The 23,701-nt window shown below is 36.7% G+C and overlaps 1 protein-coding gene across 4 annotated transcripts in view; it reads left to right on the top strand.

The window, feature by feature from the left end:
• LOC128733493 (uncharacterized) overlaps positions 1–23,701 on the top strand; it is a 63,094-nt gene that overhangs the window by 21,671 nt on the left and 17,722 nt on the right. Inside the window, exons 1-2 of one of the 4 annotated variants that reach the window (XM_053827127.1) lie at positions 18,068–19,436; positions 19,506–19,779. The exons of the other annotated variants lie outside the window; for them this stretch is intronic. Of the exons in view, the coding sequence (XP_053683102.1) occupies positions 19,692–19,779 (88 nt within the window). The 5' untranslated portion in view covers positions 18,068–19,436; positions 19,506–19,691. Of the gene's footprint in view, positions 1–18,067; positions 19,437–19,505; positions 19,780–23,701 lie in introns of those variants that run through there. 4 annotated transcript variants of the gene reach the window in all.

Raw genomic sequence — 23,701 nt, 5'->3', positions numbered from 1 at the left:
GCGGTTTGTTTTAACGTAGAACTACGTTTTTGTTTTCTATATTGGGATGCACTTTAGAAGTACAAGAAATGAGCGTGTAACGAAAAGTGGTTATGATTATGGTTAGGAATCGATCAGAAAGTTTTCCAAAAATTGATAAATATAGCAAGTATAAAAATAATGTCAAATCACTATGGTAAAACGTATAAATATTAAGCATTGTCAAGAACGAACGAATCAACCAATCACATGGAAGCGCTCTTTTGCTTCCCAGGCCCGGTACGACAATATTATACACCTGCGGTTTCGTTTACTTCGGTTCTAAAAAAAAGTGACCGAGCCCTTGCTTTCCAATAGGATTGGAATTATTCATTACCAGTAAACCTGGACCAAATTGAAATCCTGAAGGTACACAATTTTGTAAAAATTCGAAACTATCCTCGCTCTTTGATCGATGTTATTATTCAAACATTGAACCTAGATGAATTCAGTGTCCTGAAAGTAAACAAGCTTGTAAAAGTGTAAAACTATCATTTCAGTTATCCCTGCCCTTCGATCGATCTCTTTTTTTTCTTTTTTGTATTAACGAGGCTTTAACCGGTTTGATGGATTGATCTTATCATTTGAATATCAAATCTAGACAAAGTTGATGTCCTGAAAGTAAATCATTGAAGGAAAGAACGCATCTACCTCTCTTCAACCGATTATATTGATCTATACCTATAAAAATGGATTTCTGTCTGTCTATCTGTAGGGATGTTCCTTATAGAATCGAAGACTACTGAACCAATCGGCGTGAAAATTTGCATGCAGAGGTTTTTTGAGACCCCTGCCCCCACTAAGAGGGGGGGCTCCCATACAAATGAAATATAAATTTCCTCATAACTCGAGAACTAATCAAGCAAATGGAACCAAATTTGGCATGTGAAGGTTTTAGGAGGCAAGAAATTTTTGTATGCTGAATTATGACCCCTCCCCACTTTAGGCGGGGGGCTTCTATACAAATTGCCTTATAACTCGAGAACTAATCAATCAAATGGAACCATATTTGGCATGTGGGTGTTGTTGGAGGCAAGATTTTTTTCTACGATGCATTGTGACCCCTTACCGTTTTAGGAGGGGGGCTCCCATACAAATGAAATTCAACTTCCCTCATAACTCCAGAACTAATCAAACAAATGGAACCAAATTTGGCATGTGAAGATTTTTGGAGGTAAGAATTTTTCCTATGGTGAATTAGGACGCCTTCCCACTTTAGGAAGGGGGTTTCTATACAAATGAAATACAAATTTCCTCATAACTGGAGAACTAACTAGCAAATGGAACCAAATTTGGCATGTGGGGGGTTTTGGAGGCAGGATTTTTTTATGATGGTTTGAGACCCCTCACCCCTGTGGTAGTGGGATAAGGACTCTCATACAAGTGAAACAGAAATTTTTGCGTAACTCAAAAACTAATCGAACTCGAGAAATTTTAGATTCTCATAAAACATTAGTCAATAACTAGACCACCAGAAACTATCAATAGTAACATTAGATGACTCAGGGCGAGACGGACACAGGCCGCGAGCATTGCCGGTGACCTGCCGTCGGAAGCGCTGGCCACTGCGGGGGGGGGGGGGGTCACCTCTATCTAGGTTTATTTATTTCCTTGATCTACTGACCTCTATTATTTTCCTTCAGTTGGGTCACCCTTGCGAAATGGTACTTTCTACGAAAAGATTTTCCGTGAAATGGTACATCCCACGTAAGGTTTCGCGAAATGGTATTCTGCGAAACTATGTTCCGCGTTATGGTCAACCGAGAATTGGTGTTCCGCAAAATGGTTTGTAACGATGGCGAATATTAAAATGCTATCCGCTTTATTTTATCAGGCTAAGCAATGGGGGGGAGTTGTTTCCTATTTTACAGCGAGGAAAATTTGTATATTAATACACTCATAAACTCCTCAGAAACTTGCAAAACTCGAGATTGTGATAAAGGTCATCCGAGATTCAGGATTTATGTACAACACAGTTTAATTTGTGGCAATACGAAGTTTGTCGGGTCAGCTAGTATACTATAAAAATATATTCTAAACTGAAGTCTTGTATAAAAACATGGTGGATGTAATATTCTAGTATATGCCAATAGGCACAAATTTTCAGTTTTTATTTAAAGACTAGCTGTGAAACTTCACAAGCTTTAATTGCTGTAAAGTATAAAAATAACTGAAAATCAGAGTGCCAAGAAAACCTTCAATGCACAGATTTGCGTAATAAACTGTGGATCAGTTTCACATTTTTACGCGAATATCGGTATTTACGGGTTTTCTACGCTATTTTCGGAATTTACGCGGATGTGCTATATAAGTTTATTTTTCCGTGTAGTTCTCGAATTCGCGCGTATTTCGGAATTTACGCGGTTTATTTTTACCGGATTTTGATTTATGCAGAACATATCCTTTGCGTAAAAAGCCACTTGAGATACATATAGCATAATTTTCTGTTCGATTTTGATAAAACGATACAGTCGACGATAAACGTCTAAAATCAAAAATGCACAAATTTCAAAACAACTGTTGTATACTAGAATCACTTTTGACGTCCATTCATTTTACGTGATTTTGTTTTACGTCTACTTTTTTACATCCGAAATTTAAATTAACGTCCTTTCTTTTTACGTCCAAAATTCGAATTAACGTCGTCTTTTTTTACGTCCAAAATTTGAATTAACGTGCTTTTTTTTACGACCGATTTTTTTACGTTCACCCAATAGTGGACGTAAAACGAGATGTAAATGGTTTTTGGCTAGCTGTGAAAAGAAGGTACAATAAGTGTGCTAAATTTTATTATTTGTATTGTTTCAGTAATGTAATACAGTAATGTTCCGATTTTGTCAGCTCCCGATTTTGTTTACCCCCGGTTTTATCAACTTTTTATCCCGATTTTGTCAGCTTATAAATTTTGTTTAACTTTTGTTCTTTTAAACATGATTTCGAAAACTTGTCAGCATGCTTGATACTATTCTGATTCTCTGAGGAGAGTTTTTGAATAAAATGATGCCTTCTTGCGAGGTCAAAATTATTCGGGGTCAAAATTAGGGTATTTTTATAGTTCCTAAACAAGCAAAGATAGAGGTAGAGTATATTCAGCAATGTTGTGTATTTTTACTATTTGTACAACTTTGTAAAACAGGAAAAAGTCATACAACAAATAAAAAAACAGCTAAAATAGAAAAACTGATTTTACCGATTTTTAATAGGATATTTCTATCTTCGCTGAAGAGATAGAGGGTTACTGTCTTCAGCAAAATTTGTAATAATATGCTGTAAAGCTTTGCAGAACACATCAATAACACATTGAAACTGAAGAAAAATAAATTTTTTATTGCACCTTTAGGGGGATTAATCAAAATTTGAATTCCGCTGGACGATAAAACTTTTAATTTTAAGAAACTCTTGAAACCTAAAACCAAGTTTTCCCGCTCAAAGCTAATGCGCACCAAAAAAGGTTCTGGACCAGTGTGCAGTGCTCGGTTCATTGAGCTTTCGGTTGACCAATTGAGGGTTAAAATATATTTTTTTAAAAAGTTTTCGATATTGCAAGATCTTGAGGCTTGAATTTTGAAAAAAAAAAATCCCGATTTTATCAGTTTCCCCATTTTCTCAGCCCAAAATTAAACATGAGGCTGTCAAAATCGGAACATTACTGTAGGTCAATTCTCGGGTACTTTTTCATTTCGACGTATCTGATAATGAGAGATTTCACGGCAGGAGTTTCACGACATTTTGTACACGAGCACAGTTAACAGACTTATAAACGAAATCAAAATTTGAAAAGTTCAAGGTCCTCTATTTTTCCATGAAACTCCGAGAGATTTTTTCTGGAAAATCGCTTATTCCACCATTTATAACTCTTAAGCCAAGTATCACAGAATAAAAAATGAATATGCAGGCAAATTTTCTCAGCAATCCATTGAAAATATCTGTAAATGTTTTCATAGAAAATTATAAATCGTAAACTCTGTTCTGGTTCTGGACGACGAAAAAACTATATATCGTAAACGCACCTATTTTTGCGCAGAGTTCCCAATTATGCGCATCGCATATTTTCCTTAAAAGTAATAGAATTTTCAAATGAATAGCTTCATATACCCATATTTTCCTAAATGTGTTATTTTCATGTGTGATGTGTGTGATGTCGCCCGGGTGTTTGCTGTGTGATCTGCACTAGATTTCTTTTTACTATAATCGCTATTGAGTGAGCGATATGCTTAAAAAAATTATGCGTGCTTGTGTATATTGGTGCTTTCCCCTTCCTTCAACACTTGATCTACTTTACCCACTTATTCCTCGCTGCCTGCACTATCCCATATTACAGCCGCCCCTGGTGAGGGCTCATTCGTTCCTCTGACCAGTACACTTTACTATAGATAGGAGGGACTTTTGCACTGTCAAGATGCTTCAGTGGGTAAATATAGAATTCAACATGAAAGAAGCGTAAATGAGGGGCCTGAGAATAAACCCATGCTAAAGTCACTTGACATCGAATGGCCTGATTCTACTAAGATTCGAACCCACGATCACTCGCTTGTCAAATCAGACTCGGTAACCTTGCGGCTGCGGAGTCCCCTTCCTAAATGTGTTAATTAAAATAAAAATTTCTAGGCATTTGGAAGTTTTGACTGAAATGTGGGGCGTGCAAAATTAGGCACGATGCGCAGAATTAGGAGCGTTTACGGTACTGTATCATGAAATTTAAAAAAATTCTTTGTCGATTTTTAAACTTCTGATTGCAAAAATTTCGCGATAGCGTCGTTAATAAGTAGTTTTTCAGGCATAACTCAGGAACAAAACATGCTATCGTGAAATTTTTACCAATCGGCAAGGGAGAAAAAAAATACTTTAAAAGTTTTTCAAGATGTGAGGTTTTTTTTCGACTTCTCACCATCTTGAAATATTTTGTGAAAACCCATTTCTTTCTTTCAGGATTGTTGAGAAAATGTATTTACATTTGGATGTAAAAATCTTTCTTCAACAAAGATACGAATTTTTGAAGTTGGTAAATGTTTAGGAAAATTACATTTTCTGGCATAACTCAAAAACAACTAAACACGCTATTGAGTAAAACATTTTTTTATAATAATCAAAATTTTTATTGTTGAGCGTCTTAGTAGAAATATGAGTAAAAAGATATTTTCCTGGTAATTTTACTTATATCACAAACTATTCACATACGAATTATTCATCAAAAAATATTCGCCTTAAAATAGATTGTTAAAAGTTCACGTGCACAAAATACATAGCAAATACATATTTCAACTGCTACTTACTTTTTTTTCAGTACTAGGTGGGACAAAAATTATAAGTACTTTGAGCTAGTTTTGTACAATCATTTTGAAAAACGCCCAATTCAGGCCAAACTTTGCAAAGGGCTGATGAAGTCGGAACAATACTGATTCAAATGAAAGCTTTGATAGAGGACAGAATGAGCAATTGAGCATGTGAATCATATCTTTCAAAGGAGGACATGACTCATTGGTCTTTATATCTCTACCAATATCCCGGTTTGCTTCAGGGAAATTCAAATTTAATAAAAACAATAATTATGACTAAATAGTATTGACTCAAATAAGTATCTTCTCGAGTTGTTTCAAAACCATTTTGGATATTCAATCTTTAGCAGGGTATCGTATATCTTAAGTATACAAACGTACTTTGATGGTGATGTACCTTATATATTCACCAATCGCAAACAGGTGCTCCGCCAGCAGTAACCCTAATTCCTCAGTAAGCCACTAGGATGATTAGGTTGCCGAGCGAAAGCCAGAAAAGAAAACCGAGAGGTTTGCGCGGCCTTTCGGTGAGTGATGTAACCTTTTTATCTCGTAACGATGCAGACGGCGACAGCGACCAGCTCTGATCTGGTGTCTGACTGGTTGTGTTACTTTCACTAGACGCCAACTCAACACCACCGGCTGTCGTAGGCAGGCTCTAAAAATCAGCTTGATTTAGCAGAGGTAACAGTACACATATTCGACGTGTCAATGGTTTGTATTTCGAATGGGGCGAGCTGCGGCATTATAAATAACTCGCATTCACCGTTAAGTTTTGAATATTGAATTGCCTGGTCAACTCTTCAGGTTATAGCCGCTGAAAGCTAGATTTAGGAATACATATACAATTATCCTAACTACTGGAAAAATGCGTTTCTCGAGTCCGTCTACCCTTGTCCGTCCGTCTTAGCTTGTTTAATTTGTTTTTTTTTTTGTGATGATCACTTCATTTTTTTCTGCAGAAAAAAAAACAATAAAGTCACTTTCTTTGCAATTGGGATATTTTTGTCCTCCAAATCGAAACTTTTTGTTTTAATTTTTTGTCTGATAGAAAAAAAATCGAGTCAAATGACTCAAATGAAAAAAATGCGAGATTTTTTCCCGAAGAAAAAGGATATGATTTTGAGGTTAAAACTATCCTATGCTCAAAGCGAGTTCGCTTAACCCCATTATGAATGAGATCATTTATCCGTTTTGAGTGGAAACATTTAGTTTATTGCTTAAAGCAGATTTCGACAACACCCTCGATCCATGTAAGACAACTTTTTAGAGTGAGTTTGAATTCACGACAGCCCTCCAACTATATTTCATAATGTTTGATTAGTTGAAAGAATTCTCGTAATTCCAAAACGTAAATTGTGCCAGTGTTGCTAGTATATTAAAAGAGGTTGCAGGTTAAAAAAAACTGAAACAAAAACCGTTGCCTTGTTTTTTCAGAATTTAGCTGAAACTAGCTGACCTGGCAAACTCACCAGGTCTCACCTTTCCGCTCTTTCATCTTCACTCTAAACATTTTCATTACTTTGTTCTACCGCCCCTTCGTCAATTGTAAAAGAACTACCTAAAGAAACTGACTAAAGAAGTGACAGGTAACTCATTTTCGGTTCGTCGAAACCAAGTGCGCAGGAATCTCGATGAAACCTTTTGAATCTTTTGCTCGAAAACTTGCGGAGTATCAGTCGATGAACGCGGCAGAAATTAATGATTGCAAGCAAACGGCAACAAATACCATTGTAACACCACGAAATCGATCCGTGCTGCCTAACGAAAACATCAGGCAATCAAATTTGTATCGTACAGTTCATAAAATCGCCTAAATCTTGAACTCGAAAAAATATTTTTGGAACTTTTTCGAGCAACACTGAACAGAGTCACGCACAACAATCATCGTTGAGCAAATCAGGTTTAATGATGACAGGAGGTCGCGAGTGACTGAGCACCGTTGTTATTTCTTTAGTCAGTTTCTTTAGAACTACCGTTTCAAAAAATATTATTACTCATGTCTTATTTTAAAAATGGGTGTATGTGCTTTCACATATAAAATAAAAAAAATCATTTCGCAAAACTTATTAATTTCAGAGGAATGATGTCGCTTTACCCTAGATATGTGCTCTTTATTTTGCTCGGTTGACCCAGTATACTGCCGTGAATCGCATAACAGTCCCATTTTCTATGGAGATTCCTATGGGATTGTTATGCGATTCACGGCAGTACACTTAGGCAATAATTGATTATTCCATTGATTAGTCGAAGCAAAAAATTAGTTACATATTGGTGAATCCAGCCGATCGCTATCTGAGAAGTTTTTGCAGGTTATGTAAAAAAGAGTTGAGAATCGGCAGCTTCGATCAAAGTAAAAGATACAACTTTCTGGCAATATTGCGAAAAAATAAGGCTGTCATTCCATATTTAGTCAATTATAAAGCTTTGTTACATCTTGCCTGTAAAAGGTAATAAAAATCTTATTTTAGAGGCCTTCAGGTAAAGCCAATGAATGGGATGTATGCCCATTTTGTATATAAGTGTGAAGTATGCTTGTCTCTGTTACTCACAATAAACTGGGAGGGAAAAGCTCTTCATTTATACTCAACTAGACCATACATAAAGCATGGAACCATATTTTTGGCCTGTTTCTATTGTGGTCCTACGTTTCGTTTCCATATTTTGGATGGAAAATTAATAAAAATTCTCGTCGGTAGATCCCACTTTGCTCATTTGTTTCGTGGTGATCAATTGGTGTTTAAGTTTTGCAAAAAATATCGAAAGTACCGAAAATAGCATTCCATGCCCTACATGTTGAGGCAGTCAACAGCGTCTTGAAGCAGCTTCATCTCATGTAAACTCTTTAATATCGCAAAGGTCGTGGCGTATTGACGTATCCATTCAAGACGTGTACTTCTCTCTACCAACAATCAGTGAGTATATGCCAATCCGCTGTCCTGTACACGGCGGCGGCTGTCTCAGCCAAGTATTCATGTTGAACTCGAATGGAGATTGTTATGAAATCTTCAGCAGACCCCGCAGACAGCCACGGACAACAAGTTGAAATTGTGCAATTTTTTAACGATGCTAGGCACCAACCGGCGGCTAAGTGAGAGAACAACCGGTGTGCTACACCTTAAACTATTCCATATGCACGAGGTTACATAACCCCGGTTTGGATCGTCGCGGCAACAAACCGAACGCAGCCAACTGTACGGTAGGAGGACAAGTATTTTGAATGCAGTATGTAGGTATGTGTTCTCTGGTTTGAAGATCACGCTGGAAAGAAAGAGAGAGAGAAATAAGAAATTAAAACAAAATGTTGATTAATCAAAGTTTCCTACAATTTAACACACCGGCAAGTTAATCAGCTATCATATGCTATTATAGCATATATTCCATTTAACTATAAACAGTTAATGTAGAGTCAGGTGTCCGGTCGAAATTTTTGCAAATACGTCATGGAAAGAGGGTGCTCGGTGAAGAGGATGATATTTTCAATAATGTCTAGTGATGGCATTTTGCTCCATTATGGATCATTTACAAATTACATTTCGTACTTGGGGGGAGGGTTGGAATATGAATCGATGTGCGGCAACCCATTATGCCAAAGTGCGTTACGGTGGGGGTGGTGGTGTTAAAATCTGCGTTATATAATTAATGTTTCCTTAATTAGTTTCTAAAAATGCTAATGGCCTTGTTTGATATATCAAATTTTTCAAACTACATTGTTATGTTATACATACGTACAAGCGGTGCACGTTAGTGTGGATGTGGATATATCGAAGCTATGCTTCAGAATGACATGTATCACACTATCGTATGCTTTTCTGTATGCAATATAATGATGATTCATCAATTATACGAAGGCGGTCTCAAGATAACGTCATCAAATTCACTCTGTATGATTGAAATATTTCATTGGGTTATCCGAGTTAAAAAAAAAGGCACAAAATTGTTCTGCAAGCAAGAAGGGAAACTTACAGTTGGTTTTATTGGTAAATCTTTTTAATAATACATCACACCTACGACCAAATTCTTGGCCTCGGCACTCAACACTGTGATTGGAGGCAATTTTTAGAGAACCGCACATGGGATTCTTAATAATTGGTTCGTTCGTTACCCGTCGAAAGGATGACTCATTATAGGTGAACGTTGCTCAACTGTAACGACTCGGAACGCCGCAAGGTTCACCTGAGAGCAATGTGCAGTCGTTTTTTACACTCGCAGTCTTTTGCGAAACAGACATACGTATGGATAAAATCTGTACATATAGTGAACAGTACGACCACAGAGAACAGACATCCATTCAGGAACAAATTTTTCGGGAATTCTTGGATAATATTTCAAATTAAAATCACCTAATATGCTAGCGTCACCACCACTAAGTTTCCCAACTAAATGATTCTTTTGATTTGCACACTGACAACCTTTGGCTCCTCTGGCGCTAGTATATATGGACTATAAGCGTTATGCTAGCACCAGATGCTAGCTGTTGTGAGTTTAGTGTAGAATTTTATGCGCTTTAGCGACACCATTACTATAGTTTCCCAACTAATTTGACATTAGTTTTATCCAAGTGGAGACCTTTCGCTTGGATGTCTGTTCTCTGTGGTACGACCCCTTCCCATCAAACAACGGTAGCGCCATAGCGGCGATTATAACCGCAATAAAAAAATAACGCTAGCACGAATAAGAGCGGCCGTTTCATTAGTCATGCTGGTCGGCAAGTCTTCTCGCAAGGAGAACTTAGAGCTCAAGGCAAAGTACATCGCACTCCGGTAGAACTTATTTGTAAGCATTGCTCCGCAAAGTCTTGCTCCGAAGTAAACCATAACAATGGTTTCTTATTAAGATATTGCAAACATGCAGAATAACGGTACAAGAACAAATCGGCCGAAACATCTCAAGCGTTATCGGATGCCGGGGATATTTTTATTGTACGAATGATTTAGATAGAACTTTACAATGTAGATGTTTTGGATCGGTGCGATTATGGCAAAATTATCTGAACATTGAAACATAAGATTCAAATTAAGTTCAATTAAAACAAAATCAAATCAAATAATGCACCAATACTAATTGTGTATTAACGTTTTATTTAATTGGGTTTAATTTCTGTTCTATGGCTGCTATACAATTTTTAACATGCACAGATTTCTGTGCCATTTTTAGCATGCTCAGATTTCACATGGTTTTTGCATGTTTTTAGGCGGTTTCAGAATTTATATGTTTTCGATGATTGTGGAATTGTAAAAGTCAGTTTGAAATCGGTTTTTGAATTTTTAAAAATATTTTAACTGAGTTTATCATTTTAAAGGTCAACATTGCTAGCTGTTAAAAAGTGAAAAATCAAGGCTTGGTGCCGTTTTAAAATCAACAAACGATTTCAAATAACGATTTGAAGGTAATGTTATACCTAACAGTCCATCTTATAGGATTTTTGTACGTATTTTGGGCGTTAAGATCTTTCGCCACGAAATTACCATTATTTGTCTCATACCACTCCAGCACGTCCTTTGCGTAACGGCATGAAGCTAAATCCGACCAGAAGATCGTAGTACAGTTGTGAGACTTCAGAAGAGGAAGAAGTCGCTTTTGGAGACATCACTCTGGTATGTGTGTCACGAAAGGTATACTACGGTGTCCACATGAACAAATTGCTTTCCAAACCAAGAATTTCTTGGCAAAGTTCGACATCTTCTGTTTTCGGAGGTTCTCTGGAACATCAAACTTATGCTTTGCAGTGATACATTGGTTTCCCGCCTCCCAGTTGGCTTCGGGGTATGACGCTGGCCTAACAAGCCAGTCGTCGTATGTTCGAATCTCGACTGGGAGAAGCTGGTCGAGTCAATAGGATAGCAACTGGCCCTGGAATTGTCCTGCACTCTAGTAGCTGGCTGCGAAGTCTGTCGTATAAAAACAGAAGGTCAAGTTTCGATAACGGAATGTAGCACTTAGGCTTTGCTTTTTTTACTGGTTCCTCGGTATCTGGTTGGAGTCCGTTTTCCCGTAGGTGTCGTCGCTCATAACGTAGCAATGAGCTTTCGTCAGCTTTTGATCGTATAACTTTTGGGCATGGCTTTTCGCGACCGTATTCGGTTGGGGCTTTCTGAACCTTCAACGTACGTAATTCAGCTTGAGTGTTGGCCTTCTGCATGAATTTTTTGATGTAGGACTACGTCTTTGTTTACTATACTGGGACTGGGTAGCACTTTGTGAAAACGAAAATAGAAGTGTAACGTTTGAATGAAAGATTTCAAATGCTAATAACTACTAAACTACTGAACGAAACTGAACAATTTATGTGTCGTTGGATAGATGAAATGACCAGCATTTTAATAGGGGGTAAGAGAGCAATTTTAAGGAGGGTGTAGGAGGGGGGGCTCCCATACAAATGAAATACAAAATTCCTCAAAACTCGAGAACTAATTAAGCAAATGAGACTAAATTTGGCAAATGGGGGCTTCAGAAGGCAGGATTTTTATCTATGGTGTACTGCGACCCCTTCCGCTTCTAAGAGGGGGGGCTCACATACAAATGAAATGCAAATTTCCTCATAACTCTAGAATTAATCAAGCAAATGCAACCAAATTTAGCATGTGGAGGTTTCAGTAGGTAATAATTTTGTCTCTGGTGAATAGAGACCCCTCCCCTCTTTAGAAGGGGGGCTCCCATACAACTAATATAAAAATTTCTTCAAAACTCGAGAACTAATCAGGCAAATGGAACCAAATTTGGCATGAGGGGGTTTTTGGAGGCATGAATTTACTTTGAATTTATTTATTTTATGATGGTTTGAGACCTCTCACCCCTATGGTAGGAGGATAAGGACTCTCATACAAATATAACAGAAATTGGTCATTCATTACCATTTCAACCTTTATGATGCACACGAGTGATTTTTAAAAGAAATCTCTATGTCTCAATGGTTGCTGGCGTTGCAACGCGTTGTACTTATGAACCCCCGTCCACGTATTTCAAAATCACCAGCATGTGGCGGTATATGGAGCCAATTATCAAAATGGCGACAATTTTTCCAAAAGAAACGTGTTTCTTCATCAAAAATCGCCAATTAAAAACTCATAAAAAATTGAGATATCAAAAAACGGCTACGTAGCAATTTAGATAATTTAGTTTTTCCTTTTTTACATAAAAATTCAACCAAATCGGTCCACTAGATTCTGAGATACACGTACCGGCAGCCAAAGAAACATGGTTTTGGGGAAAACGCGTTCAAAGTTTCGTACAGCAATGGACTTCGCTTGAGGTGACTCCACAATATTTGCCGTAAGTTTTCAACGAGATCAGATATTAAAAAATCCTTTTGGCACTACATTTTTGAAGATGTAAGCGTCTTGAAAATACAAAAAAATAAAATTCGATTTTTCCTACTTTCCAGAGTACATTCACTTAGATAATGGCACTCACAGATTCTTATAAACATACATATGCCAGAAATGCAGTTCACATTAGTCTTTGATCTAATAATTTGATATAATCTTTCGTCACCCTTTCGTCACCCTTTCGTACAACCTTTAGAGCTGTATACCTTGTAGTTTTTTCCCTTCTTTCGGCTTCCATGTTGTTTGTTTACAAAATACAGTCGTTTTGCGGAATGTCAAAAATACATAGGTGAAGCTAACAAAATTTCCGACACGTGGGCGCCAAGAACATCCAAATCCGTCCACCAAGAGCGTCACAATATGAGCAAAAGTTTGTTCCAATTCTAAATGAAGCAAACTTTACTTACAGTAGATTCCAGTCAACAGTGCTAAAGGAATGCAGAGGATGCAATGATGTAATGCTGTGTAACTTAAAGTTGAATACAACACTACAATTCAATCATTTACGGTTTTTTTGCTACACTCCAGTTCAGAATTATAGGATGTTCTATGCGTCCAGACTCATTTCTAGTCAGGCTTTATATCGATTATTTTTGTACTCAGACAAATTTGAAGCAGGTTCTTATATTTTCTTCAGAAAATCCCATCAAAACTCATTTTCTACCATCAAGATGTTAGCGATGAACCAGCCTAGTGGTTCAACTCATAATTTTCGAGAAAAACTAAATATTATAAATACTATAGAATAACTCTTATTCATCGCTTCTTGGCCTAAAGGCTAAGATCAAAGTTAAAACTCTTATTCAAAAAAAAAAAATATTCTGACAAAATTATTTTATGCAGAATAACATTGACAAATGAGACAAGGCCAAGTTGTAAATTGAGTCTTATATAGAATTTTCCAGCCAACAGTGAGAGTTACTTGGGATTACTTACCGACTAATCTAAAGCATGAAAGGAAAATCTAATGCCGGCTGTTCATAACCGGTACCCACAAGTGGCCAGACAAAACAAAACAACCGTTTGTCTTTGTAAGCCTCTCGTTTTTTTTTTGGCGAGGTTATGCAGCAATGTCGGTCGGTGCTTCACAGCATTCGAGGGAGCAGATTTTGACGCCGCAATTCAGCTCAGCATTGATCTTGTGTATTCCTTGATGGAGGCTTCGCATACTTCACTGACAAGGTTATATGTGCTGTTTCGACAAAACCTCGATCTAAAGTACCTTTGTTTAAGTTTCACAGTGAAACCGTTTTAGGGAGAATAAATATGGATTTGTTTTTAGGTTTTAGACCTGGTAGAATTTACATAATATAATTATGAAACAATACAATTTATACAATTTACTAAAAATGAATGGAAAGATAATTTGTTAAAATACTTGGAAATGCAGCAAGTCCACTATAAGGGCAAAGAAAATGATGAGAAGCGAGTGAGAGAACCATTTGCTATCTAGTGTAATCCACACGATCGATTGCTAGACAGCTCAATGTTTCGCAATCTGCCATTCAGCAACTTATTTAAAAGGATTTGGGACTTCTAAGGTACAAAAAACAAAAAGTTCATGGATTGATGGCGAAGCAAAAGGAAGCTATAATAGTTCTGTGCAAGTTCTGCTTGCATCATTAGGAAAAAATATTATTGATTTATATAACACAAGGTGTAATAGTCAATTGGAAGTTCTACATTGGCAATTTACAAGATTTTGTATCCTTTAAAGAATGGTTATTGGATTATTTAACATGATGGGATTTCGTACGTACCAACTACGACGCCTTCATCAAACGTTTATGCATAGTAATCAAAGCCAAATGTAAACAATTTGAATTGAACTAAACTGTTGTAAACTTAACTATGTAGTATGTAAGTTTTAACTAAAACGGCTAGTGTACTTTGCTTTACTGACATAAAACCTGAATCACACTGTATCGCAGTACATGGAATTAGAACTTTTAAGTAAAAAGATGGAACTCATTCTTGTTAATAACATTTCATCCTTAAGCCGTTTGATGATTTCTGTGAAATTTACCACCAACCTTAAGGCCAGTTATAAACAATCATTTGCCAAAAAGACAATTTGACAGAAAGTCTAAATTGGTTCAGTCGCTTCGAAGAAGCTACACACTTAAGAAAAAGTGCCGAAGTCAGCGAAATTTTGCCGAGATTTGGACAGCCAAATTTTGCTGAGTTTTTTAAGTGTGTACATATACATTTTCACATTTTCGCTTATAAAATTTCTAATTGACTTTTCCAAAAAAAAAAATCCTCAGGCGACAATCCCTGAGCAGTACCGTGAAGTTATCGTTTGATAGGATTATACTAAGGGAATATATGGGAAAGCTCTAGTGTACTTCGCTATCTATGCCGACTTATTTATATTTTGCACAAAAACCGTTCTAGCCATCCACCAACCTGATAACTGAATACTGAAGTCAAGCAATATGAAAAGGAACTTGATTTTCCAATTTGTTGGAGTCACATTTGTACGGCTATAACAGGTTAAGTCTAATATAGTAACTATAGCTGATACCGCTCACCCGGAAATAAAAAATAATCCAAATGTATCAGCATTGAGTAATCACCCAGTCACTATCATAACATAGTGATAAGCATCTTATCAATAAGACATGGCGTCGCCGTGTTTGTTCTGTGTAGAAACAGCATCAACAAAGAATATCGCGTTCTTTACATTTAGCGACCTTCGTGCAACAAAGGTGTAAGTTAATTTCAAAGTTATCAGCTACTGCAGACATGATGTTGTAACAAGGCGAGTCATTACATGTTGTTTTATTGGACAGTAAAGCTTCTTTTATAACATTAATAAGAATCTAGACACTAAAACTTTTAATCAATGTTTTGTTCCAATACGTTGTTTGGTTGCCAATGTACCTACAGGAATACTTAGGTATAAAACTTTTCTTTTCTCAAGGTCGGGTCGTTACAAAGCTAGTTGTAATACAAACAGAAAAGTCTATGCAATTGAAATATCAAACGAATTTGACGGTCATGTCTCCTTAACCCTAGATATCTGTCCCCTTTGTCGACTTTACAAACATGTGTTCGCATATAAAAAAATTGCTTTATTCCTGTTGAAAATCCTAAAGCAAAGCCGAATTTTCTAACGTATTTTCGTGGAACCTAAAGTAAAAATATGTCAGTGACTGAACTTAAGAGCAACACTTCAATTAAGTTTGGCCAGGAGACAATATATCATTGGGTTTCTAGATTTTAACTAGCTCGTAAAGCCTTATTATATAAGTATAGGTGACGTGTAACATGAGTGACAAAAGTTTTTTGAGTCTCTTAGTGGGATACTAGGATTGAAATTATAGAAAACTTTTTCGCGATTAAATTCCTCTATTAATTTTATTCATAGCCATTTGTGGTAAGGTTAAGCAAAAATGCTCACATAAATCATAATAAATATTAGGTTTTGTAGTCCCAAAGTAGAGACAGGGATGCTTTTACTAATAAATTGAAATCGATAGTACCTGTCAAAAAATATTGGAACTTTCATTCAACACGTCGTAGGGTGGTGCGTCTACCCTACCCTAGTGGTGGTAGTACAAGTAGTGGTGGAAACTCGAATTACTCCATTATTTTTGCAGATTTTGGTACAAGTTTGATACTTATCAGATAATACTGTTACTGGTAGTTCGATATTTATCAAACTTGTACCAAAATCTGCAAAAATAATGGAATAATTCAAGTTTCCACCACTACTGGTACTACCACTACTACTGGTGCGTCTACCCTATAGATAATTTATAATAATATCATACTCACCAATATAACAGTAATATTCCGATTTTGCCAGCCCCACGTTGAATTTTGGGTCGACAAAATAGGGAAACTGACAAAATCGGGATTTTTTTTCAAAATTCAAGACTCAAGACCTTGCAATATCTAAGACATCTACTAAAAATTCAATTTTAACCCTCAATTGGTCAACCGAAAGCTCAATGAACCGGGCACAGCATACTGGTCCAGAACCTTTTTTGATGCGCATTAGCTTTGAGCGAGAAAACTTGGTTTTAGGTTTATGGAACCTTTGGAAGAGTTTCTTAAAATTAAAAGTTCTATCGTCCAGCGGAATTCAAATTTTGATTAATGCCCCTAAAAGTACAATAAAAAATCTTTTTTTCTTCAGTTTCAATATAACACATTGATGTGTTCTGCAAAGTTTTACAGCATATTATTACAAGAAATGTTGCTGAAGACAGTAACCTTCTATCTCTTCAGCAAAGATAGAAAAATTCTATTTCTCATAAATGAAAAATCGTTAAAATCAGTTTTTCTATTTTAGCTGTTTTTGTAGGTGTTGCATGACTTTTTATTGTTATACAAAGTTGTACAAACAGTAAAAATACACAACATTGCTGAATATAGTATACCTCTATCTTTGCTTGTTTAGGAACTATTGCACTTTTACTATAAAAATACCCTAATTTTGACCCCGAATAACTCGCAAGAAGGCATCATTTCAAAAACTCTCCCCAGAGAATCAGAATAGTTTCAAGCAGGTTGAAAAATTTTCTAAATCATGTTTAAAAGAACAAAAGTTAAACAAAATTTATAGGCTGTCAAAATCGAGATAAAAAGCTGATAAAATCGGGGGAAGACAAAATCGGGAGCTGACAAAATTGGAACATTACTGTATTTTGATAGCAATCTTACGATGATTCTCAAACCATATAACAGAGGTATTCTAATATCCTTGTATATTCTTTTGAAAATATCTGTCCAGTGACAATAAAACTCAATTACTTAGGTCCACACGTAGCAAATATCGAAGCATCATGACCGTAGTTTAGGTATAATACATGAAATTGTTTGAACATTCGGGCGTCATACCGGTAAAGGGTTTTCCAACTTGGTCGTTCATCACAGCTTATGCTGGTGAGATCTGGCGGGCGTGTACGTTATTACTTCGAGGAAACAGTAGTAGATCTATACAGTGTACTTACACGTTCGAAATTGCCAGAGACAGTTAATCTCAAATATTGTATTGTAATCATCGACTGTTGGGTATATTTTTATGAGCACAAGCATACGGTACCATCAGGTTACGGAAGGTTTTTTTCGCAACCCGGTTTGCAAGCAACCGGGAAACAGGTTACCCTCACCAATCACGCGGCTGCATGGCCATGTGCTGCTTGTACTCCAGCCAGTAGAGAAACACTTCAGTCGAATATGGATCGATGTATGCGGTCGAGAGAATATAGGAGAATAAAAGAGCATAAATTTCTCAATTCTCTTCCGCTCTGTAATAGCGTGATGCGCTTGAGCTCTTGCCGCTACATTTGTAGTGTTCTATGCTCTTGGCGCGGCTTGGCGAACGCGCGTTCACAACATACCACAGCGAGCTGTAAGTATATGGTCAAAGTTTGGCGCAAAGAACGCGCTCAGTTTGTCGGAAGCATTTGTTGAAGATAGAGGTGTCTTTACGGGCAAATTTGCAGTTCAATCTTTCTCTCTCTATCGCGAAATTAGTTCTGCTTGATATCTAAACTAAATTCAGTAAAAAAGGTTCCTCTATATTTCATTTTTCGTTCGTGTTGTTGGCGGGATAACTTATTTCTAATACTGTATTAGTAATTGCGCCTGGAGAAGGTAGTGACAGTAGAGTAAAAGAATTGCTAACTATATTTTTAATGTGGTTGCTATAAGTTTCCCTGTTTTATGCGGGTCTATCGCATAACAGTGCACCGGGAGAAAAAAAAGCTGGAATAAATGTCGAAAAACTGTTCATACTGCGAGAAAACAAATGTGCAGTTAAATATAGATTTTCCCTTCGTGGGTTACTCAGCGGTGAATGTGCAAAAGGTGGAAAAAATCAATCGATCTTTATTTCATCAATGTGACGTATTAGAGTTTACTGAAATTTAATTAAACCTGGGTTATAATGAATCCCAAGAGAATACAACTGCAGATCGTTCTAAAACGGATAGCATAACATTTTTATAGATTAACCCAGAAGCTCATTAGTTGTGGGAGGACAAACGTCTTGCATTTGTGCGGTGCATACGGAAATAGAAAGTTCTGTTATAGTACTAACACACCTAAATTCCAATATGCTGTAAGAAAATCGTAGAAAATTCATCGAATGTTACAATGGCTCAGATTAGAAAATGTCCTATTGACGATCAAAAAATATTTTCAAACCTATGTTTCAACATCAAAATTGAAAAAGGCTGCATGCACAATTAACTTTGAATTTTTCGCAAGCGGGCACGAAAAACGGTATCGCATGCGTTAACGCGCAAACTCGTGGCACGAAACCTATTAATGAAAAACACGCCACTAACAACAAATTTGTTGAATGAATATTTCACGGAGATCAGAACCTGGTTCAACTAACGTTCTTCATCTGTTGCACATGCTTCCTATTCTACTCGCTAAACAATTCTACAGTCGCAGCAGTGTAGTTGTAAGAGACCGCGAAACACGAAGAAGAGACCAACTTATATTGGTATCCCCGATACAAACAGAGAAACGAAAAAACTGCTTACAAAGAAGTATCGTATATATCGAGATTGTCTACAAGAGCCTACATCTTGAACTCGGAGAGTTAGAATATCTGCAGTCATCGAAGCAGCTTTGAGGAACACAGAACAGAGAAGAGTGCTGCACCACGTGCCCGAGACAATAAAGTGAAACTACCTTTATGTGGGTTTTTTTTGTGCGGGAAAGTAGCTGTCAAACGCCATGTTTGTGGCATGCACCTCAAGGGTTACTTAAAACTAGGAAGAAAGCGGAATTTGGCACCAGTTTCTGTCGTGTAATATTGCCAGCAGTTGGTTCCGGTTTGTCTTGCGTACATAATCAGTGAACAAGTGATAATTGGGCAAAATAAAAAATCAATACGAAATAATGTATCTTCTAGGCCAGCCAATGATGTTAATTGAGTAGGGCTTGAGCAATCCAAATGAGCCGCAGTCGTGCAGATTTAGTGTGTTTAACTGGTTATAAGTGAAAGTGAAATGCCTGTTGAGTGGCGGTGAAGTCGTTTTGTTTTTAAGTATTAAAGTGGCAGAATTTTGTTAAAGAAGAAAACGACAACAAAGAAATTATGTTTCTGGAAATGATGTCAGTAGTCGCAGCCGCGGTAATGCTGCTCGGTTACGTTATATTCGTTCGGAAAAGAATGCAGAAAAAGAGTAAGTTGAAAGAGCAAAGTAACAAGTTATTTTTACTATGATTTTTTGGAAGCAAATGTAAATGTTAGTAAACACTAATGTATGAAATACCTTAGTTCCTGGCAGTGATGTCAGACCTAGGAATGATGCGTGCTTCAGTTTTACCGTGCACTTTTATTTGTAGAAATTTGGACTAAAATACATCACGCCCACGAAATGCTCATATTTGGTACATATTGAAAGTAATTAAAAATCGGGCATCTCTGGTCTTAAGTTAATTTGTGTTTGATGAAGTTTGATATTGCACAGATTATTTGTTTAAAAGAATTCGGATCGGATTATCGATTTGGTACGAAAAAATAAGTTTGATAAGTTTCGTAGTACGCACGTGTTTTCATCAATTGGTTAATCATTAATCATGAATCAGGTACATAGTTTCTCCCCCATGCTTACCTAGCGGAGAAAAATCTGCCAATATTGCGGTGTTCAGTTCCAGTCGCGGTCTTAACCAAGAAAGAAAGAAGCACGGTCTCAACGGTACACTGTCTGAGGTCCTCGTTTATGTTAACGCGAAAGAATAAGCATTATTAAAATTCACTAAGAAAACAAAAATTATTGTATATTGAAGCAAAACCTGTAAGTTACGCTTACGAGAGATGAATGAATTTAAAATTCAAAATCTCTTTAATCAATAAAAAAAAATGTTTCTTCAACCGGTTCCAATACCTTGTAATTTTAAATATTTTGGTCATTGACTGTACCCTTAGCCTTGAGGGTATGTTTTCAAATTATCTTAACTGTTTGGGCCGAAAAGTTCTAAAAATCCAAGTAATTTTGTGCGTGTGCATTGTTAATGACCTTATGAATATGAACAATAATCAAAAAATTTAAGTTCGCAACTCAAAAAGAAATTTTCTGGGACATCACTTATTTCAAACGTTCATAATTCCTGAAACAAAAATGTGCCGCATAACAAAAATTTTTAGATGATAATGTAATGATATAGTATAAAATAACACATATAAAACACAGTTTTTCGATTTTTCTTCCACTTCCTCCACAGTGGTAATATTTTTACTGGATTGCTGGATTTTACTGGATTACAAAAAAATCGTTTGTGTTACGATACTTGACTCATGAATGGTTGAAATTAGCGATGTGAAAATCGGAAAATATTAAGCCGTATGAATAAAACAGTTTACTTTGCTTTTCCCGTGTAAACCTCATGGGCGAAGTAAAGCGAAGTCTTTTATTCATACGGCCTATTGTCATGACTCTAATGACACTCGACGGTGCAACGCATAAATGTGCTGTCTTGAATGTCACCAAAAACAATTATGCGCTGTAGTACCAAAAATAAATCGCTAAAGCCTTGACATAAAAAGGTCGATCGGCACGGGCTGCGATCCAATGTAAGACAGAAAGTGACGATAATAAATATAGTGTGTGCGCGCTGTTGTCAAATGTTTTAAATGTCATCACATGGATGAGTGCACTCATCAGCGTTGGCATTCGATCGATATTTTATAGAGGTACACAATGCTCCCCACATATATGTATGTAAGGCGAACTCAGTACACTGTACTGTACAGAAGACAACTGGTTTTTCGTTTTCGCACTGTTCGTGTTATGCAACTAATTCGACATAATTCGAATTAGAGCTAGTCTTAATCGATGCACCGGTAACAAATCCTTTTGCTAATGAATAACATGAATACGTATAGTTTTTATTTGCATTCAGAAAACTGAGAAAGGTCAATTTTATGAGATTAGTTGCCTGATTGATTATATTTTATCACATGTATTAATTATCCTTGTTGTTTGCTCAATAATATAGGAGAAAGTCGTCTACAATAAGAAATAGTTTTTTCTCCGAAAATTATCGTATTTTTTGCTGACAGCTACCAGCGATCTCTTCAATCCATTTGAAAGATTTGAAAGTTGTCTGAAAAAAGTTTCAATCATTTTGGTTATGATCTAAATTAGTTACAACCTCAATTATGAAGGTTTTTTATTTTTATTAGAGACGTTTTAAAGAAGCGCATGTTGAAGCCCATTTTTTAATCGAATGCTGCTCATCTAAATTTTAACTTACACTCAAGAATTCGTTTATAGACAAACGTTGCATGCGAGAGCACTGCCTCAGTGTTACCCACACCTGTTTGTCTTACTGTTCCCAATTTGTCATTATTATCCAAAAACATTTCGTAGTCATTTCCTAATATTTTAGTGATAAAAATTTTACAGTAGCTTATTTTGTTGCTCCTTAGTTACGGCTGGAAAGCTCAATTTTCCTAAACATTTGCCAACTTCAAAAAAATATCTCATGAATCATCGTAGAGCAAAAATATTTTCGTCAACTTAATATGCTCTCGTACAAAATTTCATGAACTTTCATCACGACCTTTCGGCCCATTTTGTACGATAATTTTGAAAAATGCCCGACTGTATTACCCTTTGTTCCCCTGCCAAGTTATCCATCCATTCACTTTTTTGTTGGTTGGTCTGTTCCACGCGATGCGGTATAGACTTAGTTAGTCTAAACACTGCACAAAGCAAATCTGAAGAAAAGAATGACAGAACGTGATTATGGGTACGTGATAAAGCATGTTGCTTGTTCAGGAAGTTGGTTCCTATCGAGGAGCATCTGTAGTTCCATTCAGGATTACACGTCCTCCACCGTTCGTGATTATATTGCCACTTCCTAATCGCGGTGCGCTATTTAATTCCAACACGTGTTCTCATTTTATTAACCACTTCGTCTCGGTTGGAAGTGAGAAGTTTATGTTTTTTGCGCACCAGCTTATCTACGCAGCGGCGGCTGAATTCAACCGCTGCTCGTGTGTTACCACTAACATAGAGCGAATATCGTCCAGCCACGTGGTTCAAACATGTTTGCTACGTGCCAAATGTGTCTCAAAATGGCTAACTCTTGCTGAAGGACGGTCGATGCCTTTTGAGTATTGCGTATTAGGAAGTAACTTATGGTGCGGTTGATAGAAGCAGTTAACCACAATTTCACACACAGGCACAAATCAGTGTACAACATACAATGAGGATGAAAGTTTCCCTGCCCATGGGGTTTTTAATGCTTTTGGTGAATTAGATGTATGTGATAACTCAACGTTAGTAACAATGAAAAATTCGAAAAACATTGACTAACATAATTTGGAACTCTAGTTCTGAATAAAATGCAGGCGCATATTGTTTTTTTTTACGCAAATAAAATGGGGTCAAAATGGAGAATAAAATTCGATCTTTTTAATGAGACTACATTCGTCCATGGAGAGCTATAAAGATCGACACATTCTTGTACTAATTATGACAAAACGTCCTACAAATATGCTGCTTGGCATTTCATGAATAAGTATATACCAAGCGACGATTTCGCTACCTTTAAAAAAAACTAACACTGACGCAATTTTAGAATGACGTTTCGTCAGAGATAACCGTCAAAAGGCATGACTGTTTTCAAAGCAAACCGTTACGCAACTTGATGATAACGGCGAACTTCCACTACTGCAAAGGATGACTGATTAATTATGCTACTACCGAGTTTACTCCGAATTTCGACCCACCTCCCGCTTCAGATGTGTCACAATAAACAGTGAGATCATTATAAATTTTAGGAAATGGAAACACTCACCAGAGCATATTTCGTTCTAAAAATCTTAAATATTAGGTTACCAGTGCTATGATTTGACCTTTTGAGGGAATGAAACTGTGAAAGCTTAGAGTAAAAATACAGGATTTCGTTTACGTTTGGCGTTTTCTGCATTCAGACGTAGCTCCAGTAATAGACCTACAACAACAATGTCATCATAGACACAGGGTAAATTTTACTTCCTACTCGAGATAAGAAATTGTTGATGATGACGCCGTTGTTCGTAATGCTTAGGTACTGGTTCCTCAATAAATCGGAAATCGTTTACTCAGCGATTAC

Source organism: Sabethes cyaneus, chromosome 1 (genome assembly GCF_943734655.1).
Source record: "Sabethes cyaneus chromosome 1, idSabCyanKW18_F2, whole genome shotgun sequence".
NCBI lineage: Eukaryota > Metazoa > Arthropoda > Insecta > Diptera > Culicidae > Sabethes > Sabethes cyaneus.
This window is presented reverse-complemented; position numbering and strand designations above follow the sequence as displayed.